The sequence below is a fragment of the Molossus molossus genome, unplaced genomic scaffold (assembly GCF_014108415.1).
Source record: "Molossus molossus isolate mMolMol1 unplaced genomic scaffold, mMolMol1.p scaffold_m16_p_1, whole genome shotgun sequence".
NCBI lineage: Eukaryota > Metazoa > Chordata > Mammalia > Chiroptera > Molossidae > Molossus > Molossus molossus.
In genome coordinates, this window is record NW_023425344.1 from 230,220,525 (window position 1) to 230,242,685 (window position 22,161).

General features: G+C 49.5%; 1 protein-coding gene across 2 annotated transcripts in view; it reads left to right on the forward strand.

Annotated features, from left to right (window-relative positions):
* Positions 1–22,161, forward strand: part of ADCK1 (aarF domain containing kinase 1) — a 108,792-nt gene that overhangs the window by 73,556 nt on the left and 13,075 nt on the right. For both annotated transcript variants that reach the window (XM_036246516.1, XM_036246525.1), the window contains exons 6-7: positions 8,719–8,877; positions 16,051–16,167. In XM_036246516.1, coding sequence (XP_036102409.1) covers positions 8,719–8,877; positions 16,051–16,167 — 276 coding nt within the window. The remainder of the gene's footprint in view (positions 1–8,718; positions 8,878–16,050; positions 16,168–22,161) is intronic.

Below are 22,161 nucleotides of genomic sequence, written 5' to 3' on the forward strand. Positions count from 1 at the left end.
ATGGGTTGGTAAGACAGTTACCAACAGAATGACCTTCCTTCAAGGTGGAGGGGCAAAGAGGGTTCTCTGGAGCCCAGGAGCTGGGGCTACCTGGTGGAAGCTGGGACCGTGGTGAGCTGGTCCAATGGGAGATGGGTCTCAGGTGCAGGACCTGTCACCTGGAAGGTGGAGCCACAGATGCTGTTTGAGGTAGCAGGTTTCGATCTCCCCCTGTCCCCCAGTGTTACACATGTGGCCCACTGGCCAAACCTGACTGGAAGCCAGTTGGCAATGGAGCCTGGGAAGTGTAGTTGTTTATGAGAGTAAGAGAGTTGGATTGGATTTTACTCTCAGAGCAAAGTGAAATGATGCTGGAGCAACCATGTCTGGTAAGAGACTGCTGTCAGGAGTTTTGGATCAGGAAAGTCCTGTCCATCTGCAGTTCAGGCTGCAAACACAGGTGCAGGATTTGTCACCAAGGAGACTTGTGGGAGCTGAATCTGGGGGAGGAGTTGAGATCACTTGAAAAGTTATATAGAGTGAAAAAAAGAAGGAAAGAACCCTGGGGAACCTCATCATCGGGGAGTGTGCCGAGGAGGACACGTTCCCCAGAGAAGGCGTGTTCAGAGGGATTGGAGGGAGCTAGGACTGAGCAGTGCTGCTGCGTCTCTGAACATCATTTCAACAAGTGAGCACTGTTGTGGAGAGCTGAGTAATGAACCACCTCAGAATGTGGTGGCTTAAAACAACAGTCGTGTTTTGCTCATGAATCTGCAATCCGGGCAGGACTTGGTAGAGATGCTCCTCTCTGTTTTATGTGGTGCCAGCTGGTGGCTTCACTGGAACCGGGGGTTCCACTTCAAGGTGGCTCACTCACGTGGCTGGCAAGTGGGTGCTGGCTGTTGGCTGGGAGCTCAGCCGGGGCTGTGGGACCCGGCCTCAGGTCCTCTCCACGTCAGCCCTCCCCTGGTGGTGTGGGCTGCCTCACAGCATGGCCGCCCGGTCTCAGGGCAGGCGTCCTAAGAGAACAAGGCTGGAAGTACATCACAGTTTTATGCCCTCTCCTTGGCCGTCATGCAGGTGACTTCCTCCTCACTGTTAAGAACAGGAGTCACAAAGGCCCCCTTCATTAAAGGAGTGGGGAAGTCGACTCCATGTCTCGATGGGGGTCTGGCGAGGTCTAGGGAGCATTAGAATGGGGGATGTTACTGCAGCCATTTTGGAAAATACAGTCTGCCCAAATTACTCAATGTCGTCAAAGGGGAGATAAAATGAGTAAAGCTCAGAAAAGGATATTTTGGATTTGGTGATTTAGAGTTCTTGGGAAGAGTGAGGAAAGTGGGTGAGTGGGGTGAAGGACTGAGGGCCCAGGGAATGGAGACAGTTAACGTAGAACACTCTCTTTAAGTTTAGCCATCAGTGGTGAGGGAGAGTGAGGATTAGAGGTCGTTCAGGTAGCTGATGGGGATGGCACAGCGGAGCGAGGGGATTGGAGGTTCAGGAGATAGAGCTGGTCCAGGAGGAGACTCGGAGATTGGGCTGCAAGGACTCAGGTGGAAGCTGCCTTGGCCAGCCTTTGTTTTGAAGCTGGAGGAAAGTGGTCAGGCTGGGTAAGGATGAGTGTGTGGGGCAGAGGGGGGGGTTGGGGGAAGGTGGGCAGCTGAGTTGTACCAGCCTGATAGCCTCTATTTTTTCTCTGAAGTAGGAGGCAAGACCATCTGCTGAGAAAGAGGGGGTAGGAGGTGGCTTTGGAGGCTCGAGTGGGGGTGAAGGTTTGGAATAGCTGCTGTGTGCATTGGCAGAGAGCAGGGTTGCTGAGTGGCCCTGGGAACCCACCTGGAGACCCGAGTCTTCTGCAGCACCTGTCAGTGGCTGTGGAGTGACCATTGCTGGGAGTGAACCGGGAGTCTTGGAGGACCCCCGGATGTCCTCAGACCCAGCAGCCACTCCTGTGCCAGGTGGAAACCTGCCCCTGGCTGGCAGTGTTGTCAAGACCCACGTGGACTGGAGGACAGCTGACACTGTTTTTTCTGCTCTGAGCCTCGCTGGCTCCCTGAGTAATGGTGGCTGTGAGGTCAATAGCAATAATAGCAGTAATAAAGATTTGGCATCTTCTGGAGATAAGCATCAGATGCTTTCCTTGGGACGTGCAGCCTAGTGCCATGTGCAGAATACAGAGTGGCTCCTTCGCAGTGGCTGAGGCAGTGCTGGGGCTGGGATCACCAGCGGATCAGAGACCTGTGCTCACAGCCTTCAGTAGAGAAGCTGGAAACGAGGCCCGAGGTCACCACCTCTGTGGACCATCAGCATTAACAGCACCAGATGGTGCTACCTTCTCACTGGGCTCATCTCTGGTAGAAAATTCTACCTGGGTCACCCTTCTCTGCTCTAAAGCTGAAAAGAGCCTGACTGGAAAGCTCATTTTATTTTATATTTGAAATTAGTTTTTTTTTTTTTTTCTTGAGTCTAGACCTAAAACGCTGCCTTGGTTTTAGGAATGACAACCCCAGAATGGTGCTCAGGGATGCTTGCCAGAAGAATGATTTCTAGGGGGCGTTAGGGTTACCGCAGCCACCAGAAACTTGGAGACGGGGCAGGCAGAGCCACTGTTCTGCATGGCTTCTGGCACTTCCTCTCAGGACAGTTCAGGTGGTGCGTGCGCTCATCCTTCTCTCCCACTGTCCACTAGTGTTCGTCTCTCCCCTGCAACCCTGTGATTGGTCACAGCATGGTGTGAGAGGGAGGCTATCTGATCGAAGTAGTTCATACTAAGGAGAGAGTGACTAATAGGCTTAACCTCTGGATATTTGCTGTTTAAGAAGTTGTCTCACATTTCAGGACTTCTGGTAGTAGTGTCAACTTTTCCAACGTTGACTACTCCAGCACTTCTCTGTGGTTTTTAAGGACCTAGGTTCCTTTTGTCTTCCACTCTGCCATTCTGGCTTGTCCTTCCAAGGTAATGCCCCTCATGGTCCAAAAACAGCTGCAGCAGCTTCTGCTATTACAAGATGGTGACATCTAGATGCTCCTTACCGAAAAGGAGCCCTTCTGTAGAATAGCCTTCATTTCTCACTGGCCGGAAGCAGGCCACGTGCCCCAGCCTAAATCAGTCTTGGCAAGAGAAATGAGAACACTCTGATTGGCTCACTGACCAATCATGACTCAGCTTCTCAGACTAAGGCCTGCCTTCCTTGAAGGACATGAAAGATGCACATATCTGAGGTTCCATTAGCCAGGAGGGTAGGGGACATGGCTTTTGTGCTGGCACTCAATAGCATGTGTCACCTTGTGTTTTGTGTCCTTTGTGAACCTGGCACTCCTCTTGGGAAGGGGACAATCTCTGGGATAGACTACTGAATGGTGGTGGAGGAATGAAGGCCGACTCTCAGTAAATGGTGTGTGATGAACCCAATGGTGTTGGTGACTTTGCACAAAAGAGAAAGGCACAGCCAAGGGTGTTTTCAGCTTTGTCATTATCACCTGATATTGTCCCTTTAATAGCTGGGGCAGCTCTACTTCTAGATGCACGGCCAGTGACTCTTATTGATTTGAGTGGCTGTCCAGAGCCAGACTAATTGGGCCCAGAGATTGGAACAATGATTCAGCAGGAAGGGGTGAACTGACAAGGCAGAGTCCATCCGTCTGCGGGCGGGCTGGCTTGCGGCGGCTCCTGCCTGCCCCCAGTAGCAGGGAGCTCAGCTGACCGGATTGCACTGCCATCACACGGTTTGAGAGCAGGGTAGGACTTAGGTAAGATCATAATCCCCAGGTCCCAATAGTGATGCCACCCTGTTATCTCTCAAGATTCTGAGTTTGATGCTGAACACCCACTTGCCCATCACCCCCTAAAGACTGTAACTCTTGACCAAGTGCCCTGCTCTCTGTGGACCACCTGTCCCCAAGGTGCTCTGCAGTGTTGGGATGGGACTCTGGTCTGAGCATCAGAATCTGACCCATCATTCGATGCCACCCAGCCCATTCTAAGGGCCTCTAAAAATAAAGACCTGTGACAGTCATGTTTTTGAACAACATTTTCAGCGCATGCTGCCTGTCATCTTGTTTCTTTTCTGAATATGTTGATTGAACAGTGGGTGGCTAGGTAATGTTTGTGTTTGGCACAGAATCCAATGGTTGATTTTATTTTTAAAGATATATATTTTTAAAACCCAGAGATGTAGACAACCTCATGGAAACTTCTCTTCACTCTGTAATTCTGTTTTCTAAAAAGTGTGCACATTAACAACTTATCAGAACAAAGATAAACCCATGCACGGCAAGTTATTTACATCGCTCTGAATTGATTTTCGATCCTTGTCAAACTTCCATTTCTACCAGTTCAGATCTGTGCAGATGTTCTATTTAGTGTGCTAGTTCCCCTAGAACATTATTTCTTTTATAATATGTAATGCTGTGATAATAGGAACTTGTATTCCACTTGCATGTTACAGTTTACAAAGCTCTTTTTATGCCTTATCTCAGGCTTCACATTGTATGGTCCTGTATTGTGTTGCATGAGACAGGGCTGCACAAAGAAAGAAGCAAAAAACCCACCTGGGTCCAATTCCCATTTAAAATGACAAGCTACGTGACCTTGAGAAGTGCTTTAACTTCCTGGAACCGGTTTCCTTCCCTGCGAAATGGGCAAGAGGATGGAATGAGAACATACATGTATAGCACCTTGTAGCACAGTGCCTGGCCTGTAGTAGGCACTAAATAATGATGACCCCCCCCCCTCCCTTTTTTTTTTGGCTATTATAAATAGCAATCAGATTTTCAAGCTTTTATGAGACTCTTCATTTTTTCATTATATTTCTGTGTGGCCCACAGTTGAGTTTTCCTTCTGTGAGCCAGTGACCCTATGGGAAAATAATCTCATTATTCTACCTTGAAGGAAGTATTAATTGTTGAGTATACCTTGATTGATTTGATTCGTAAGTAGAAACCAAGTAGAAAATTCTCAGGTAAAATTTTTACCCACCAAAACCTCAGAAATAGAAAAATTTAATCTTAATCCATTTGAATAACACACATGTGAACATATAATTATCTCTGGGGAGAGGACAACCCTTTAAGATGCTCATTTATTCATTCGCTCACTTACTCATGTGAACATTCAATAAACATCTGCCGGTTATTGAGTACATGCTCGAGACTGGTGAAAATGTTGGCTCTTGGAAGACTTTTATGGAGAAGATACCTTTGGAAGAAAAATCAAAAAGTCAAATTGATAACAACACCTGTTTTATTTTAGTTGATTGCATCTGTTGTCAAAAAAACAAACAAACAAAAAACTTAAGTGAATCTACTTAGGGCAGGCTCTTAAGAAGGGAATTGAATGAAAACAGAAGGTGAAACTGAGTTTTATTTTCTTTTCCTCAGCCAAGAAAAGTCTCAGATGGCAGTAGCCCAAACCATTTTAGACTTGGACCAGACAATGCTTAATCTGACCCCTCTCCCCAACCCACTGAATTATGTGCAAAATTATATGAGCATATACATTTTCTGGGCTTCATAGCCGGTACCAAATTATCAAATTGGTGGCTTCCTACAAGGGTGTCCTCCTGGAAAGCTAAGAACCACTGATTTTCATTCAAACAGACCTTCATTTTAAAGTGACCAAGGGAGTACCTCAGCCACCACCCACAGAATGCTTTAGAAACCAGTTCAATGAGTAATGTACAGTTTTTAGGGCAATGAATTATTTTACTAATTAGTTATTAGTAATTAATACCAGTCAAAAACTTTGACTGCCTTCATGATTAATGACATTAGATATTAATAATAACCAGTAGTACTAGTAATAACTAATTATGTTATCTACTTTGTAGTAATTGATGAGGCCAGAAGCCTCATTCCCAGGTATACACCCCACTAGGTTGTGTCTCACCCAGGGTCATTAACTAGGAGGTAATCAGTACACGTTGAATGAACAAATGACAAAGCCTCATTGTATCTCCTTCCCTTTTCCCTCCTGGGTGAGAAACTCTGGAATTTAGGTTGGAGCCAAAGTCCAAAGAGGTCTCTTGCCTGAACTCAGAGCCCAGAGTGGAATGCAGCTGCCTCAGGTGGCCCAGGCCTGGGCAGGTGCTCCTGTTCCCTGTGCGCCAGCTCTGCCTCCCCTTTGGCGGCAGCTAAGGGCCATCTGAGGGCATGGTGATGAGATGCGATGCCCGGAGGCTGCTGTGCCCAGGTGTCTGGGTCTGACACATGCGGTCTGGGCCTAGCTGTTGCTACCTCTGCCTTCTAGTTTCATGTAACACAAACAAAACAAAACATAAACTAAATCGATTATCATAAGGTCACAGATCTGGCCCGTGAAAGACTAGACAAGACTTAAAAGAAATTAGACTGTAGCCGAATGTAATTAAAAAGAGTTTTGAGAGAAATTGAATACAATAATTCTGTGTGATGATTTTTTTAGGCTGGTGTCTGGTACATAGCCGAAGACTATGTTTAAAAACAAAACCATAAATGCTTTGCAGTCAGTGGCTCTGCTTTAGCCTTATTTCTTTTGTGCCGCTTCGGACTAACGCTGTGTTGGATGTAGTGTTATAGATCAGGACAAAGGAAGCATGAGCCAAGGTTCATAGGTGGGGCCCAATAAGTCCTCTGGAAAGACTGGGCTGCCCCAACAAGGTGCCACTGCTAGGTGGCCTAAACTGTGACATTTATTTTTATTTATTTATTTAGTCCTCACCTGAGGATATTTTTACATTAATCTTCAGATAGAGCTGGAGGGAGAGAGGGAGGAAGAGAAAGAGAGAGAGAAACATTGATGTTAGAGAGACACATTGATTGGTTGTCACCCGCACAACCCCAACTGGGACCAGGGACGAACCACAACCGGGGCACGTGCCCTTGGAATTGAACTCGGGACTCTCTGGTCTGCGGCAATGCTCTTACCACTGAGCCATACCGGCCAGGGCTAAACTGTGACATTTATTTCTCACAGTTCTGGAGGCTGGAAGTCCAAGATCAAGGTGCTGGATGATTCAGTTCCTGGTGCGGACTTTCTTCCTGGCTGGTAGACAGCTGCCTTCTCTCTGTGTCCTTACATGGCACAGAGACAGTGAGCTTTGGTCTTTATCTACTTACAAGAATGCTAATCCCATCACAAGGGACCCACCTCCACTGCTTCATCTAATCCTATTAGCCCCCAAAGGCCCCATATCCAAGCACTGTCATGCAGGGGGTAGGGCTTCAACATATGAATTTGGGGGGTAAGGGGACATAAGTGCTTAGTCCATAGCAGTTGGGGAAGGTACCAACAGACCCATGGTTCCTTAGTTCTTGCTCCTCGTACTTCTGCTCTAGCCAGTGGTGGAGATGGGTATTCTCAGAGAACTGGGACTAGAGTCTATACCAAGAATTACTGGGAGGATTGGTACGTGGCTTTCCAGGCGCTACTTTGAGCACCAACAGGAGGGCTTGTCGGAGAGCAGGAGAGTTGCTTCCTGTGTTTCCCTCTTGGAATGCTAGACCGTCTCCCATGTCCCTGGCATTAACCTTGCTCACCTACTGCAGAGCCGCTGCCTCTGCACTTGTGAGACTTCTCGGACCCAGAGCTCTGGTGCTGAGGTAGCTTCAGCATTGAGTTCCTGCTCACAGAGGGCTGGGGTGCACTGCAGATGCCATTGGACTCTGGTTCTCTGCCAGTAACATTTAACGTCACTGAAATGCCGGATAGGTCTTCTGATACTCCCTTTTCATCCTGTCCTCACTCAAGAATCCATAATGGGGCCCTGGCCGGTTTGGCTCAGCGGTTAGAACGTCCGCCTGCGGTCCGGAGAGACCCGGGTTCGGTTCCCGCTAAGGGCATGTACCTTGGTTGCAGTTTGTCCCCGGCCCCGGTTGGTCGTGTGGGTGGCAGCCACTCGATGTGTCCCTTTCACATCGATGTTTCCCTCTCTCTCTCTTCCTCTCTCTCCCTCCCACACTGTCTGTACAAAAAATGGAAAAATGTCCTCGGATGAGGATTAAAAAAAAAAAAAAGAATCCATAATGGGGCCAAATTGCCAAACATCCGAGTTTTTCATCTCAGTGGTCGAATCCCTTATCTCTTACTCCTCTTGTCTTATCTACACTTTGTTTTCTTATTCCAATTTAATTTTTAAAAATCACAACATAGTTTAGATGTACAAAGAGTATAGGAAATAATATTATAAATGCTCGGGTACTAACCATGCAGCTTAAGAAGAAACAGAAGCACAGTGACAGTGTGGTAGCAGGCTCCGGCCCTTTGTGAACAGGACCATGTTGCACGTTTGGGAGCAGCAAAGACAGCAGTTCAGTGACATGCTTAAAAGCAAGGGTTTGGGGGCTGGGTAGACCCAATTGGAATTCTATTTCTGGGCTTCCTTTTTGGGCTAATTCAGAAGAATTGCATAACCTCTTAGAGCCTCAACTTCCTCATCTGTGAAATGGGGAGGTGATAGGAATGTGTACTGTATGTCTCCCAGAGCTGTGAAGATGAAGTGGAGTAACTCAGTAAAGTGCTGAGCTGGTGCTAGGCATGAGGGGAGCACTCAGCAAATGGTAGTAGTTGTTACTGCTGGTGCCTGTTGGCTTTTTCTCATCTCGGATATGGACTCCAGTGATGGGCTCCAGGGGAGCATTTTTCCCACCCATCGTTATCCAGGGAAGACTTGGCAAGTTGTCAACATTTAGACCCAGGCAGGAGGGCAGGGTAACTTGGTGGGGTACCATGAGCTGACTGATGGGGTGTCTGATGGATTTCAGGTGCTTGTCCTGGCTATCAAGCAGCTGTTTCCAGATTTTGAGTTCGTGTGGCTGGTGGATGAAGCCAAGAAGAACCTGCCTTTGGAGCTAGATTTCCTCAATGAAGGGAGGAATGCGGAGAAAGTAGCCCAAATGCTCAAGCACTTTGACTTCTTAAAGGTAGGAGGGGCAGGGCAATGGGGGCATGGTGGTCTGATGGGAGAGTGCAGGGGAGCACTGGTCCTGGCTCCGAGTGTCCTCCCTTGTAGGACATGAATGATGCACATCTTCCTGAGCGATACACATTAAAGCCCTTGAAGGCAATATTACAAAGAAATATCAAATGTTATTGTTGATCCGTCAGTTGACCAAACACATGTATTTTGAATGATCTACAGTTTTAAGACACTGGGTGCTACCCAATGGCCTGTGAGCTGTGGTCTCTGCCTCCGGGGAATATGGGGTGATGGCGATAATGATGATGGTGTGATGATGGTGGTGATGATGGCGGTGATGATGATGATGATGGTGGTGATGATGGCAGTGATGATGATGATGGTGGTGGTGATGATGGTGGTGGTGATGATGATGGTGGTGGTGATGATGGTGGTGATGGTGATGATGATGGTGGTGGTGATGATGGTGGTGATGATGGCGGTGATGATGATGATGATGGTGGTGATGGTGGTGATGATGGTGGTGGTGGTGATGATGGTGATGATGGTGGTGGTGGTGGTGATGATAGCTAACATTACTGCATTCTGGCACTGTTTCTAACACTTCATGTGTATTATATTAGCTCCTCCACTATACAATTAGTTCTGCTACAACATAACGTATGTGTTCTTAGAAATCCACAGTATATAAAATCACACAACAGAAACCACAGGGCCTATGGGGAAAATAGGTTATGCTTAAAACATTCAAAAACATAACCAGTGACAGGGAAATTAAAGAAGATAGGAACCTAATAAAGATGGCAGCATAGTTGTACACATGTTAAATGGCTATGAAATACCTAAGACCACAGGACACATGGCATTTCACCCGACACCTGCTTGCGAAGTGGGCATCAGAGGAATTGCTGCTTGTGAGTTATTGTGAGGTAGAAGGAGGCTACCTGAAATTGGATGGAAAGTTGTGACACCAGATGTGGGTGGGTGTGACCCCCTATCACATGTGGTGACGTTTGACATTTGTGTGTCTTGTGTATTGTTATGTGGTGAGGTTCCGCTGGATGCAGCTTTCTGTGTTCACGTGGTACTTCCCATGGATGATCGTGCACATAAGCAAGTGCAGAATTTGCACTACGATCAAACTGTTGCTTTGTATGTCACTAGCATCGGAACATATTTGGGTTTCCAAGTATTATCACAGAACTGCCCGTATAATAGAAGACACTTACTGTGGGAAACAGCAAACCATACAAAGTTGCAGCTTTGTGAGAAGTCCTGTTGGTAAGTGCTCTGAAGATGCAGAAGAAGGGACTCCGCGGTTGATCAGGGCAGGAAGGCTCTGCTGAGGAGGTGGCACTGGTCTGTCTTTGAGAACTGTCCTGATGTTCCCCACAGGGCACGTAATGGTTGGAATGAGATGTATATAAACACTGCTGTTCTAATACATTTTCTCCTTGGTGGGGTTTGGATCCATTTACCCAGGGCATCTCTTTATGGTTCAGGGAGTGGGATCCTGCAGTAGTCTACACAGAGATTGGCTTTTAACTCTCAGAAGAGATCAGCCCTTCTCTCTTAACTCAGGAGACCTGGAGAATGTAGCGGGGAGTCGCCAAGTCCTCAGCTTTTCCAGAGCTGCCAAGCAGCACCCGGGTGGGGGAGGTTGTCTCAGAACACTGAATGGGAAGGTCTCCTCCTCTGGACTGAGGTGCCCCTGTGGCTTGGAAGACATTATGAGAAAGAGGTAGTGTTTACACTTCTGCTCCCTGGATTGGTTAACAGAGGTGGGGAGACTGAGGGTTGTCTACATTGTCCACCTAAGAATTGTAAAGTTTGGCTGATAGGAGGAAAAGCCATAGCCATGGTGATCAGTGTAGCATCTTGACACACTGATTTTGGGAGAAGGTGTAGCCATCGGCAAAGTTGAGCTCTTTGAGTAAGCTGGGAGTCAGGTCTGTCTGGATGCCCCAAGTATGCTCGACTGGCTTCTTCTTGGCCACCATCGTAGACATGGGTGCACAGACCCTCTTGTGTCTGTAAATTATCCAAACCTGCAGACTAGATCTGATGACCCTGCCCCAGCCTTGAAGTTCAAACCACCAGTTCAGCGAAAACTTGGCTCCTCTCAGACAGGTAATAATATTAACTAATTACCATGATGCTGTGGAGTCTAAAATAAGTTTTTGCTTGCATATCCCATTTCTTTCATTCCTTTGTTTCATGTTGCTTGAGCGTTTCCTGAACCTGTTCCTGTTGCTAAGAGCCAGGGCATGTAGAGACGAGTAAGAGATGGTTGGCACCTGCCTGGAAAACGTCCCATCTAGTGGGGGACGAACACACAGCTGTGTTGTTATAGTACTGGTTAGTCATGCTATGGCAGGCAAAGACTTACTTATCCATGTTTCTGTGGGTGCCCAAGAGGACGTGCTTGATTCCACCCTGGATATGGAGCTCAGAGGGGGCTTCCAAGAAGTGTTGGTTATACAAGGGAATAAGCAGTATTTACTGAATGTTTCTTTTGCTGCACTGAGAACTCTGCAGGTATGATGACACTGAACCCTTCCAACTACTGTCATCCCATTTTGCAGACGGCAGTCAGGGTAGAGATGTTTGGGCTGCAGTCAGCTTTTCTGACTTCAACTCTGGTACTTGGCTAAGGACATTCTGTTGCCTCTTACCCGGCAGGGGTGCTTTTCAGAGCTAGAACTGTGAGCCAGACAAACAGAACCATCTCCTCCACTGTTCCCATGGAAACAGCAAAATTGTCCCCTGGCTGGGGCCAACTAGCATCTGCCAGACCAAGACATGTAATAATAATAATAACACAAATTTTTGAAATGAGGATGCCAAATGGGTAAATAATTAATGTAGTGATTTGACCTGCTGCTTCTAAAACCCGCACACCATTCCTAAGACAATGGTAGAATTAAGTAAGGCTCCTGAGTAATTAATTTTGCCTAAACAAATAACAAGTGGGAAGCGAATTTTGCGTGCTGCAAACCCTGTTCAGCTCTTAAAGCTAGAGATGGATTGCTTTTGCTCACTGGCACCCCATCACAACATCTGTGCGTAATTAAGCCTCAGCAAAGAGTTTACCTCTCGGTGTGTGAGGCGTCTTCCAGTGGGGCGTAACAACCTCAGCCCCGCGCTATAAATCTCCGCGCCCGCCGAGGATGAGGGCTGAATGCAAATGCGATGCTGGGGGGACCCGGAGAGGGTGGGGAGCAGCCAGGCCGAACGGTCAAGACCAGGGCGCGAGTGGGGTTGGCATCAGAGTGTGTGTGCTGGGGGAGGGGCAGGAAGCCCTGAGGTCTGTGACTGACTTGGGAGACAGCTAGCAAAGGCAGGGGGAGAAGCCGTCGAGCCGCAGGGTTTGGGATTAGAAGAGATGGGTGTCTCCTGAGAAAGGCCACGCCACAGTTTTTTTTTTTTAAATTGAATTTATTGGGGTGACATTGGTTAATACAATTATATAGGTTTCAGGGGTACAGTTGTATAATACATCATCTGTACATTGCGTGGTGGGTTCACCACCTCGACCCCATGGTTTCTCAATGCGAGGTCAGGAGCTGGGCCTCTCCAGACACCGTGGACAAACCCTGCTAGGCGATGTGTGTGCTTTTGGAGAAGTGCCATAGCTTCCTAAGAACCGCAAAGATTAAGATATATCATAATATTAGTTAAGATTTTTACATGCTTATGCTGTATTAGATGATTTTTAAAGAGCATTACATGTGTTTACACTTTAATCCTTATTAAAGCCCCACAAGGGAGATGCCATTATTAGCCCCATGTCACCAAGGGAAACTGGGCCTCAGAGAGGTGAAACCATTTGTCCAAGGTCACACAGCTTCCTGGGAAGGGGCAGAGGCAGGCTCTGAGCGGAGGCAGCCTGGCTCCGAAGCCTGCGTGTAAAACCAGCGTGCTGCTCTGCCTGTGTGATGATTGTGGGGAAGAGCTCAATGATGCTGAGCTGTCTGCAACATGACCTCTGGGCTGTGCTTGTGTATCAGACCACATGTGAAACTACATGGCTGTCACATGGCAGCAGACGTTTGTCTAGCAGCTGCTTGGTGAGTGCTTCCATGTTGAGCACAGGACTCCACACATGCCACTAGGAAGCAGGGAGTGTTGCTTCCATTGTACTCATCATCACCCTCTGACAGGTGGGGACAGTGGCGCTCAGAGAGTTTATAAAACTTGGCCACGGTCACATAGCTGGAGGCGACAGAGCCAGGGCTCCAGCCCAGTAGTCTGACTCTGAGTCGGCACTCTGCTCTGCTGGGCTCTGCTGACGGGAGGGCTGTGTCCCTGGGTGACGGGCACTGGTCCAACAAGCCAGGGCTTGCTTCACAGGTGTGTGGACCACAACACAGGAACAAAGCGGGCCAGACTGTGAGACAGGCCCAGTGTCTTGAGCTGGGATGTTGCATGATTTGTGCTCTCCTTCCTGGGGTCAGGGTTGGCCCCAGTGTGGGGACAGGTGGAAACCACAGGAGTGGGCCTCTACTTTGCAACAAGGAGACCCTGGACTCGGAGGTCCTAATGGCCAGGGTGTGACCCTGCCTGTGGGGTCAGCAGGTACCTGGTCATGAGCCTCCCAGGGTTTAGCTTTGTTGGGGGTGGGAGGTAGACAGTGAGCGGTGGTTCTTATTACCACTTTAAATGTTTTCTTTTCATCTGTCCTGTCCTTGATAGAAGAAGCAGGAGGAGGATCAGTGGTGCCGCATGGGTGTTGGGGTGAAGTGAATTTTACCTCGTACCCCAAACCCTCCTGCCCACATGGTGATTTAGGAGCAAGTCCCTGTGTCAAGCCAAGCTTCTCCTAACTGAGCAGAAAGCAGCTTTGCATTTTGTAATACTTTCCATGTCACACCCATGGAGGGACAGTGTCCTCACTGAGCTCCCTGACAGATGCCTCCACCTCCCAGGTGTGATACCTCTGTCACGCCAGATCTGAGCAGCTGAGCAGGGAGCACACTCTTGTGAGACTGAGACAGGGGAAGGGTGGTGGAGGGGAGACCCAGCACACGCATGACGCTGGAAGTCTCCAGCCTTGGGGTCTCTCTTCCTGACGGAGGCTCTTTCACGGCTGTTCCCGCGTCACCTGGGTAGGCCCATCTGGGCTCTGGCCACCTGTCCGCGGAGCCCCCTGCCAAGCTTCCGTCCAAACACACCGAGGGAAGAACTAACCCCAAAATGTGTCTCTTGCACTTGGAAGCCACAAACAACAGCAGTGGATTTGTGTGTGTGTGTGTGTGTATTTTTATCTTCACCCGAGGACATTCCTCCATTTTTGGTCAGATAGAGTGCAAGGGAGAGAGAGAGAGAGAAACATCGACATGAAAGGGACACATCGAGTGGTTGCCACCCACACGACCCAGCCAGGGCAGGGGACAAACCGCAACCGAGGTACGTGCCCCTAGCAGGAACCGAATCCGGGTCTCTCTGGACCGCAGGCCGACGCTCTAACTGCTGAGCCAAACTGGCCAGGGCTGTACTTATATTTTTCAAGGTACCTTTTGAAGAAGACCAAGCAAAACTGGATTTTAAGTTCAAAGTAACAGTCACAGATTTCTCTACTCTCCCATATTTTCAAGTGGCAGAAACTTCAGGAAAGTAGCAAACCGAAATGACACCCTGATTGCCGTTGGAACCTTGCTCCGGAGAGCCCAGAGCGTCACACTTGTATGTAGGCCCAGAGCTCAGAGCTCCCTTCTGAGATGGGCAGAACAGTCTCCTCTCTAAGGAGAACTGGGGCGTGGAGGAGCTAAGGGGCTAGACTGAGTCACAACAGTTATTAGCAGGACCAGGAACAGGGAACGGGCTTTTTTTTGACATGAGGGCTGCTATCTTACGGCTAGATGAGTCTTGAGGGTCGGGCTGAGGGAAGTCCTTATTTCCCCAAACACTTGAATTCGCTTCCCTCGTTTCTTTATTTGTAAGTAGAAATAAACCCATCAAGCTGTTGGGGAGACATTGCAATCTGATACCTGGTTATTCCTCCTTTCTAGCTGTGGTGGGACTGATGGGTGTCACTCACTCACATGGCAGCCCAGCTGCCCTTGTGCAGTCCAATCTCTTGCCTGTTCTTGGAGAATCTGTTCTCTTTTCAGCTACTGGATGTTCCCAGAGTCAGAGGGAGTGGAAGAGCCTATCAGATGGGAATGCATTAGTTCACAGATAACTGACAGCCAATCTGGAGGGTCTTAAACAAACAGGATGTAGTTTCCTCTCATAGCAAGAAGGCTTGCAGAAGCTGCCTGCTGATTGTCTCAGTGGTTTAACAATTTCAGGGCTGGCATCTCTGGTATTCTTGAACTTTGCCTCATATTGCAGGAGCGCTGCTGTGGCTCCAGGTATTGTGTTCACTTGCAGGTAGGAAGAGAAGTGTAAGAAGAGTTGCATTGTCTACAAACTTCCCTTTTCTTATCTAGAAAATAAAAGCCTTCCCAGACCCCCTTGCAGACCTCCACTATGTCTCAGACGCCAGAACTGTGTCAGATGGCCATACCTGTTGCAAGACAGGCCGGGAAAGTATTTAGTTCTTCCTGTCTCTGGGAAAGAGGTGGATTGGGAATAGGTGTTGGGTTAGGGTCCAGCACTGTTTTCCACAGGGTCTTGTAGGAGATGGGCGTGAGAAAACTCACGACTTCCTGACTGAAAAATTCATCATCCAGTAAACATTCATTTGTTCAGACACTTGCACATTCCGGCACAGGCACAATACTCCAATTGCAGAGGTGTAGAAACTGAGGCAGAGGGTTGAGATTCATGTCAGGAGCCTGCAATGGGCCTGGGGAGAGACGGAAATAGCTTTCAACTTCAACTCTTGCTCAGGTGTGAGAGGTTCCACATATTGTCTCCTAGGTCCCAATTTCAGTTTTGGCTTTTAATTGTGTCTGGAAGGCACTAAGGAGGCCGGGAAGCTGTTCTCTGGTGCCAAGCAGGCGGGGTCCTAAAGGAGGGGCCGGGGCTTGTCTGGTGGAGGCAGATCACCTGCCCTCTCCTCTGTCCTGCCTCTCTCCTTCCCCACCTGTCCCTGCTGAGGTCCCGCTCAGGCCTTCTCTTCTGCTCCTGGGAGGAGTCTGCTGTTGTCCGGCTTGCTGTGTCTGTCGGAGGTCCTCGCCTCCCGGCTCCTAGCCCCCAGACATTTCTGACCTGCCCTTTCCTATTCCAGGTCCCCCAAATCTACTGGGAGCTGTCCACCAAGCGGGTCCTCCTGATGGAGTTTTTGGACGGCGGGCAGGTCAATGACAAAGACTACATGGAGAGGAACAAAATCGATGTCAACGAGGTGAGGTTGAGAGCTCATGGCTGCGGTGCCAGGGACACGGGCTTGGTCGGGGCTGCCCAGCAAGGGCAGGCGTGTGTAGGTCAGGTCTCACCACCCTGCAGTGGGGCCTGTTGTCTGAAGCATTGTAAACTCTGAGTACAAAGCATACTTCCAGGTCATTTGGTCCACCCCTCTCCCCTGTCTCCTAAAGCTGGGGTTGGCAGCATGCGGAGGGGGACAGGCACGTACTGAGCCCCTCCGACAGCTCCTGCCTGGACAAGTGATTGCCACCTGTCTTCTTGTATCATCCAAGCTCTATGGGCTGAGTGGCCACAGAGAATGATGGTGCAAAATCCATGCGACTTAACCCTCCTGTCTCTTGGGGCCTGGACACAACCCTTTCCTCTTCCCACCTCCCTTCTCCCTGCCACTCCCCAGAGCTCAGGTACCAGGCAAGAAAGGGTTGGCAGTAGCCGACTATTTCCACTCCAGCAAGCAAGGGGCCTCTGTCACCTACTCATTGGTCTCAGGGAAAGCTGGTCAGTGTGGTGGGACCTGTACCCTGTTTTCCTCTTTGTCACCATAGGGTTCCACAGTTTGGGTGGATTTGTACTTTTCCACAGCATTCATCATCTTTAAAAAAAAACATTTTTCTTTGTTGATTTTAGAGAGAGAGGAAGAGAGATAGAAACATTGTTGAGAGAGAACATCTATTGGCCGCCTCCTGCATACCCCCCTCTGGGGATCGGGCCCACAACCTGGGCATGTGGCCTGACCGGAAATCGAACCAGTGACCCCTGGGTGCATGGGTCGACGCTCAGCCACTGAGCCACACCAGCAGGGCACGTTCATCATTTTTACAGCCCCTGCTGTGTCCTAGGTGTGGAGGTTCAGAGGGGAGCCAGACACACTCCCTTCCTTACAGGGCTCCCAGCCTGTGTTGGAGTTTGATACACAACCTTAGGGCTTTTCTGGAAGAGTTCTGCTTGGGGGCAGAGGATAAGAAAACGCCTGTCCCAGTTCAGCCCTCCACTTTATCACTTTATTGATGGGGAGAAATGTGGGGGGTAGGGGGGAGAGAGAGAGAGAGAGAGAGAGAGAGAGAGAGAGAGACCCCCCGCGTGCGCGCGATGTCTTTCCTGAGGTCATGGGCTGCAGTGGGAACTCCTCAAGGCAGGAGCTGGAGTAGTGACTGAGGAACTTGACCTCGCTGCCCAGGTGCTCTGACTGCAGCCCTTCTCTGGCCCACACCAAGGGTCGTTTCACCCATCTCATACAAACCTTGTTCCATTTGATAGAGACTGAGGACTGGGGTAGTGCACGAGCCGTGCTTAGCACAGCGCCTGGCAGGTGGCTAGCACTCCAGATTGGTAGCTAGTTGATGATTGTTGTTTTCATTACCATTATCATGATCACTGGGCTCTGTCCTTTTACTTTACCTCCTTTTACTGTGAATGTTTACTGATGGCCTGCCTCCCTGTGCCAGGCCTTTCTGCACTGAAGCCTTAGGAGGGAGGTCTTACTGTCTGCATTTTGCAGAGGAAGAATCAGAGACTCAGACCTAACTTATAAGAGGACACCTCAGTGAGTTTTCATATGGCTAAGCCATGTGATCACCAGCCAGACAAAGATTCAAATCATGTCTAGCCCCCTGGCTGGCTCCCTCATGCACCCTCCCAGGCCCTACCCTCACCCTGACTTCTGTCACCATAGACCACTTTTTTTTATTACTGATCTTCATGTCAATGGAATCATGCAGTCTGGTCTTTGGGATCTGGCATCTTTGTCGTCAGTCAGCTGTGGGTCTTTCTTGGACTCTGTTCTCTTCCATTGGTCTGTGGGTCTACCCTTACAATAATCCCACACTGTCTTAATTCCTTAGGACTTCCTAAGGAATCCATTCCTTCGTTCCTCAATCCCCTGCCCCTGGCTTCTAGCATTCTGTGTGACCCACGAAGCCCTCTGGGGTTCTGAGATGATGTCATTAAATACTTTCACAGAAACCCCAGGCTGGACAGGGCTGTGGGCCTGGGCTCTGGGTGTTGTGGGTGTGAGACAGCCATGGTTAGCTGACTGGGAGCTAGGCCTATTGAATCATCAAGGGCTATGTAACAGTGCAGATTCCTGGGCCTCACCCCAAGTTTATCAGTCAGAACCTAGGGTAGGAAGGGTCGAAGAATCTGCATTTTAACAAACTCTCCACGTGGGTTCTGATACTCATCGAAGTTCAGGAACCATCTGCCCCAGGGCCAGGGGGCCTGGGCACCTGGGATATTTTGCACCTGCTGGCACAAGGCAGCCGAGGGGCCCAGGTGTCTTCACCTGCCAGGGAACGTGGGGCCGTGGGGGCCTGCGCCCGAGGGGCCCTTGTTTGCTGGCATCTCTGAGCCAGAAGCAGATATTAGAGGGCCTGACCCGGTGCTCATACTTGCCAGTCACTTGAAGAGCTGGCGACGGTGACTGTCATTGATTTCATTAAAAGAAAGGTCGTGCAGGAGCGCCGTTCCCAGGCTGGATGGAGCCTCCTCAAGCCACAGGATGACTATTGATTGCAGGACCTTTATCGAAGGTTAATTGGATTTCAGTGAGCATGTATTTAAGACCCAGCCTGGGCTGAGATCCAATTGAATTTGCGTGAAATTAGCCGCGAGAAAGGTGACAGAGTCTCGGGTTTGGGGTTGGCGGGACGGGGACCGGAGGCCTGGCGGGTAGACATCTGCAGTGTTTGAAGAACGGGGGTGCGTGCCGGGAGGGGGGCTCACAGAGGCTCCAGCCTGTGGAGCCAGCTGTGCCAAGAGGGCGCGGGGCTTTCAGTGGTCATGGACTTGGAGCAGCCTCTGCCCTCCGACGGCCCTCCTGGTGTGAGGTGTGGCCTCTGGAGCCTGCTGTCCTTTCACTCCTGTCAGGGTCCAGAGGGGAGCGGGGGTTTAGCTCTCACTCGAAAGTCTTTCCACTGACCCTCTTTTCCAGGCCCCCCTCTTGTTTCAGTGGTGCCAGGGCCCTCAGGGCAGCCCCCCAGGCTGAGTCCTCGTCTCTTTCGTTGGAGTGATAACGATACACACTTCACAGGGTCATTGTGCAGACCTTGCAAGCTGTGAAGTTCTGTAAAAAAAAGAAAAGGCATTTATAATTCACGGGGTTATTATTCACAGGGCTGTGTCTCCCTCCATAGAATCTTGAAGAATCTTCTTTGCTCACCTCCTGTCTCCCTACCTCTGTTGTCTGTGAGTGATCATCGATTGAGTGTATGGTGACTCCCCTTCCCCATCTCCTAAACGCTCAGCGTTTCCCCTGTCCCCTCACACCACCAAGGATTGAGATGCTGATATATGCTCACACCGTGGCTCACTGACTGGGCCTCTGGCTCTGGTGGGAGGTGCTCAGGAGACCAGGGCAGAGAAGCGGCAGAGGCACACAGACCCTGGTGACAGATCATTAGAGGGAAGATCATCGTCCTCCCTCCGTAACTTCTTGGACCAGATCTCGAGAGGCCCAGGGAGACTGGAGGTGTCCAGGGCACAAGATGAGTTCCTGGAGATCCATCTATTTCCCCAGGAGCAGGGGTGTCAGGAGTGGGGACCAGTGTCACTCTGGACGCGGCCGTTCTGGACTTGGAGCAGCCTCTGCCACTGACCAGTCGGGCCTCCTTGATGGAGCCAGGCACCCTCTGGAGGCTCCAGCTTCTTGTTGTAAGGTGGGCGCAGGAGCAGCCGGAGGGACTCTTTGATGATGGACACGCAGCAGGGGCACGGAGCCCATGGTACCTGCTCAGCAAGTCATTGCACTGGAGTTCCAACCCCTGGCCCACTCTGTGGCGCCAGCAGAAAAGATCTGCCGGGGGGAGGGAAACACGCAGGGCAGAAGCCCTTTCCCGTTGCTCATGTTGGCCTGGGTAAGGCGGAAGGTGTGGAAACATCTCTTTGGAGGGAGTTCTTGCCCGAGGCACCTCCCTTCCCCATGTCTTCCAGTAGCCATGGCCTGAGTCTCTCAGGTTGATGTCCTTGTTCAAGCCTAATTGAGAGCCGCTTTCACTAAGCGCCCCTCCTTCCTCCCAGCACCCCAGGTGGTGGCAGAGGTTCCCAGTGCTTCACACTCAGGGGTTTCACTCAGGTTTGCTGGTCCAGGCTGACTCCTCCCTGAACAGATGTGCTCTGTGCTGGGCAGCAGCCCGCGGTTGGTGGTGTAGATATCCCGGTGGTTCCAGGGGAAGGATGGGGTGGAGAGGGGCAAGTACTCCAGGCCGTGGTCTGGTCTTTCAGGCCGTTGTTCTGCCCGAGGAAGCCGGACAGAAACTGGGCCACAGGCAAAGCGCGTTTGAATGATTAACCTCCTTATGCTTAACACTGGGCTACTTGTGTGATTATTAATATCCTGCAACACCAACCTTCTGTTTCTTTCAGATATCTTGACCTTCTTTCCCTGATACTCCCCCAAGAACATAAATAGACTTTCCCTAGGGGGTGGGAATAAAGTAATCCAGGCAATTATAGAATAATTAAAGTACTTTCAGCCAATTCAAGTTTTAAGAAGAAATCTAAAAATAACTCCTTGATTTACATATTATTTACTAAATTAATTCTTTTCTCACACTTTTTATGGATTCTGGGCTTTCCTCCCTCCCTTACTGTTAGAGAATCAAGGCATTGTGTAATTACCGAAATCACTTACATGAGTGGCACATCCTTTTTACACGGAACAATTAAAAGACTCATCACTGACTTTTTTTTTCTAAAAATTGCTGTACTGTGGCTTTAATTAGCAGTGTGTTCTTGGTAAGACAAACGCCTTGGATTTCCCTGAGACTCTTCTCCAAATGGAATGACTTCTTGATGCTGTGGGGACCTTCAGAGGTTCTGGGTGCAGCCCCGGTCTCCAGGCAGGAGCTTCCCTGGGAGCGGAAGGCAGGGTGGCTGGTGATTGAGAGCTTGTTCCCGAGCCAGGCCACCGTGCTTTGGATCCTGGTTTCACTAACTGCGGCCAGGGGACCGAGCTCCGCCCCATTGGAGCCTTGCTTCCGTTACCTGTCTCCTGCAGAAGGAGGCTGGGAGTCCATGTAAAGTGCCCACAACAGTGCCTGGCCCCGAATGTTAGCTGTTACCATTCTAAAGAGGTGTCTTTATGCAGATGCCACCTTTAACAGGGTAAGGGGAAGTCTTAGGGGACTTGAGTAGACATTTTTCCAAAGAAGATATACTAATGGCCAGCAGGTACATAAAGAGGTACTAAACATCACTAATCAAGGAAATGAAAATCAAAAGCCCAATGAGCAATCACCACATACCTGTCAAAATGGCTGTTATCAAAAAAACAGGAGATAACAAACGGTGAGGATGTGGAGAAAGGGGAACACACTGTGGGCATGTCAGTTGGTACGGCCACTATGGCAAACAGTATGGAGGTTCCTCAAAAACTAAAAATAGAACTGCCATATGACCCAACAATCCTCCTTCTGGGTATACATACAAAGGAAATGAAATCAACATCTTGAAGAGATATCTGCACCCCCACGTTCATTACAGCATTATTACTATTATTTTTTTAAAATCCTCACCTGAGAATATTTTTCCACTTATCTTCAGATAGAGTGGGAGGGGATAAGGGAGGGTACGAGAGAGAGAAAAATCGATGTGAGAGAGAGACATCGATCGGTTGCCTCCTGCACAACCCTGACCAGGGCCAGGGACTGAACTGCAACCGAAGTATGTGCCCTTGATCAGAATCAAACCTGTGACTCTTCAGTCTGCAGGCTGACACTCTAACTGCTGAGCTAAACCAGCCAGGGCACAGCATTATTTTAAGTTGTTTATTCTTGCCCTGGGTGGTTTTGCTCAGTGGTTAGAGCATCGGCCTGCGGTCCAGAGAGACTCGGGTTTGGTTTCCACTAAGGGCATGTACCTCGGTTGCAGTTTGTCCCCAGCCCTGATTGGTTGTGCGGGTGGCAGCCACTCGATGTGTCCCTTTCACGTCAGTGTTTCTCTCTTTCTTTCTCTCTTCCTCTCTCTCCCTCCCACTCTA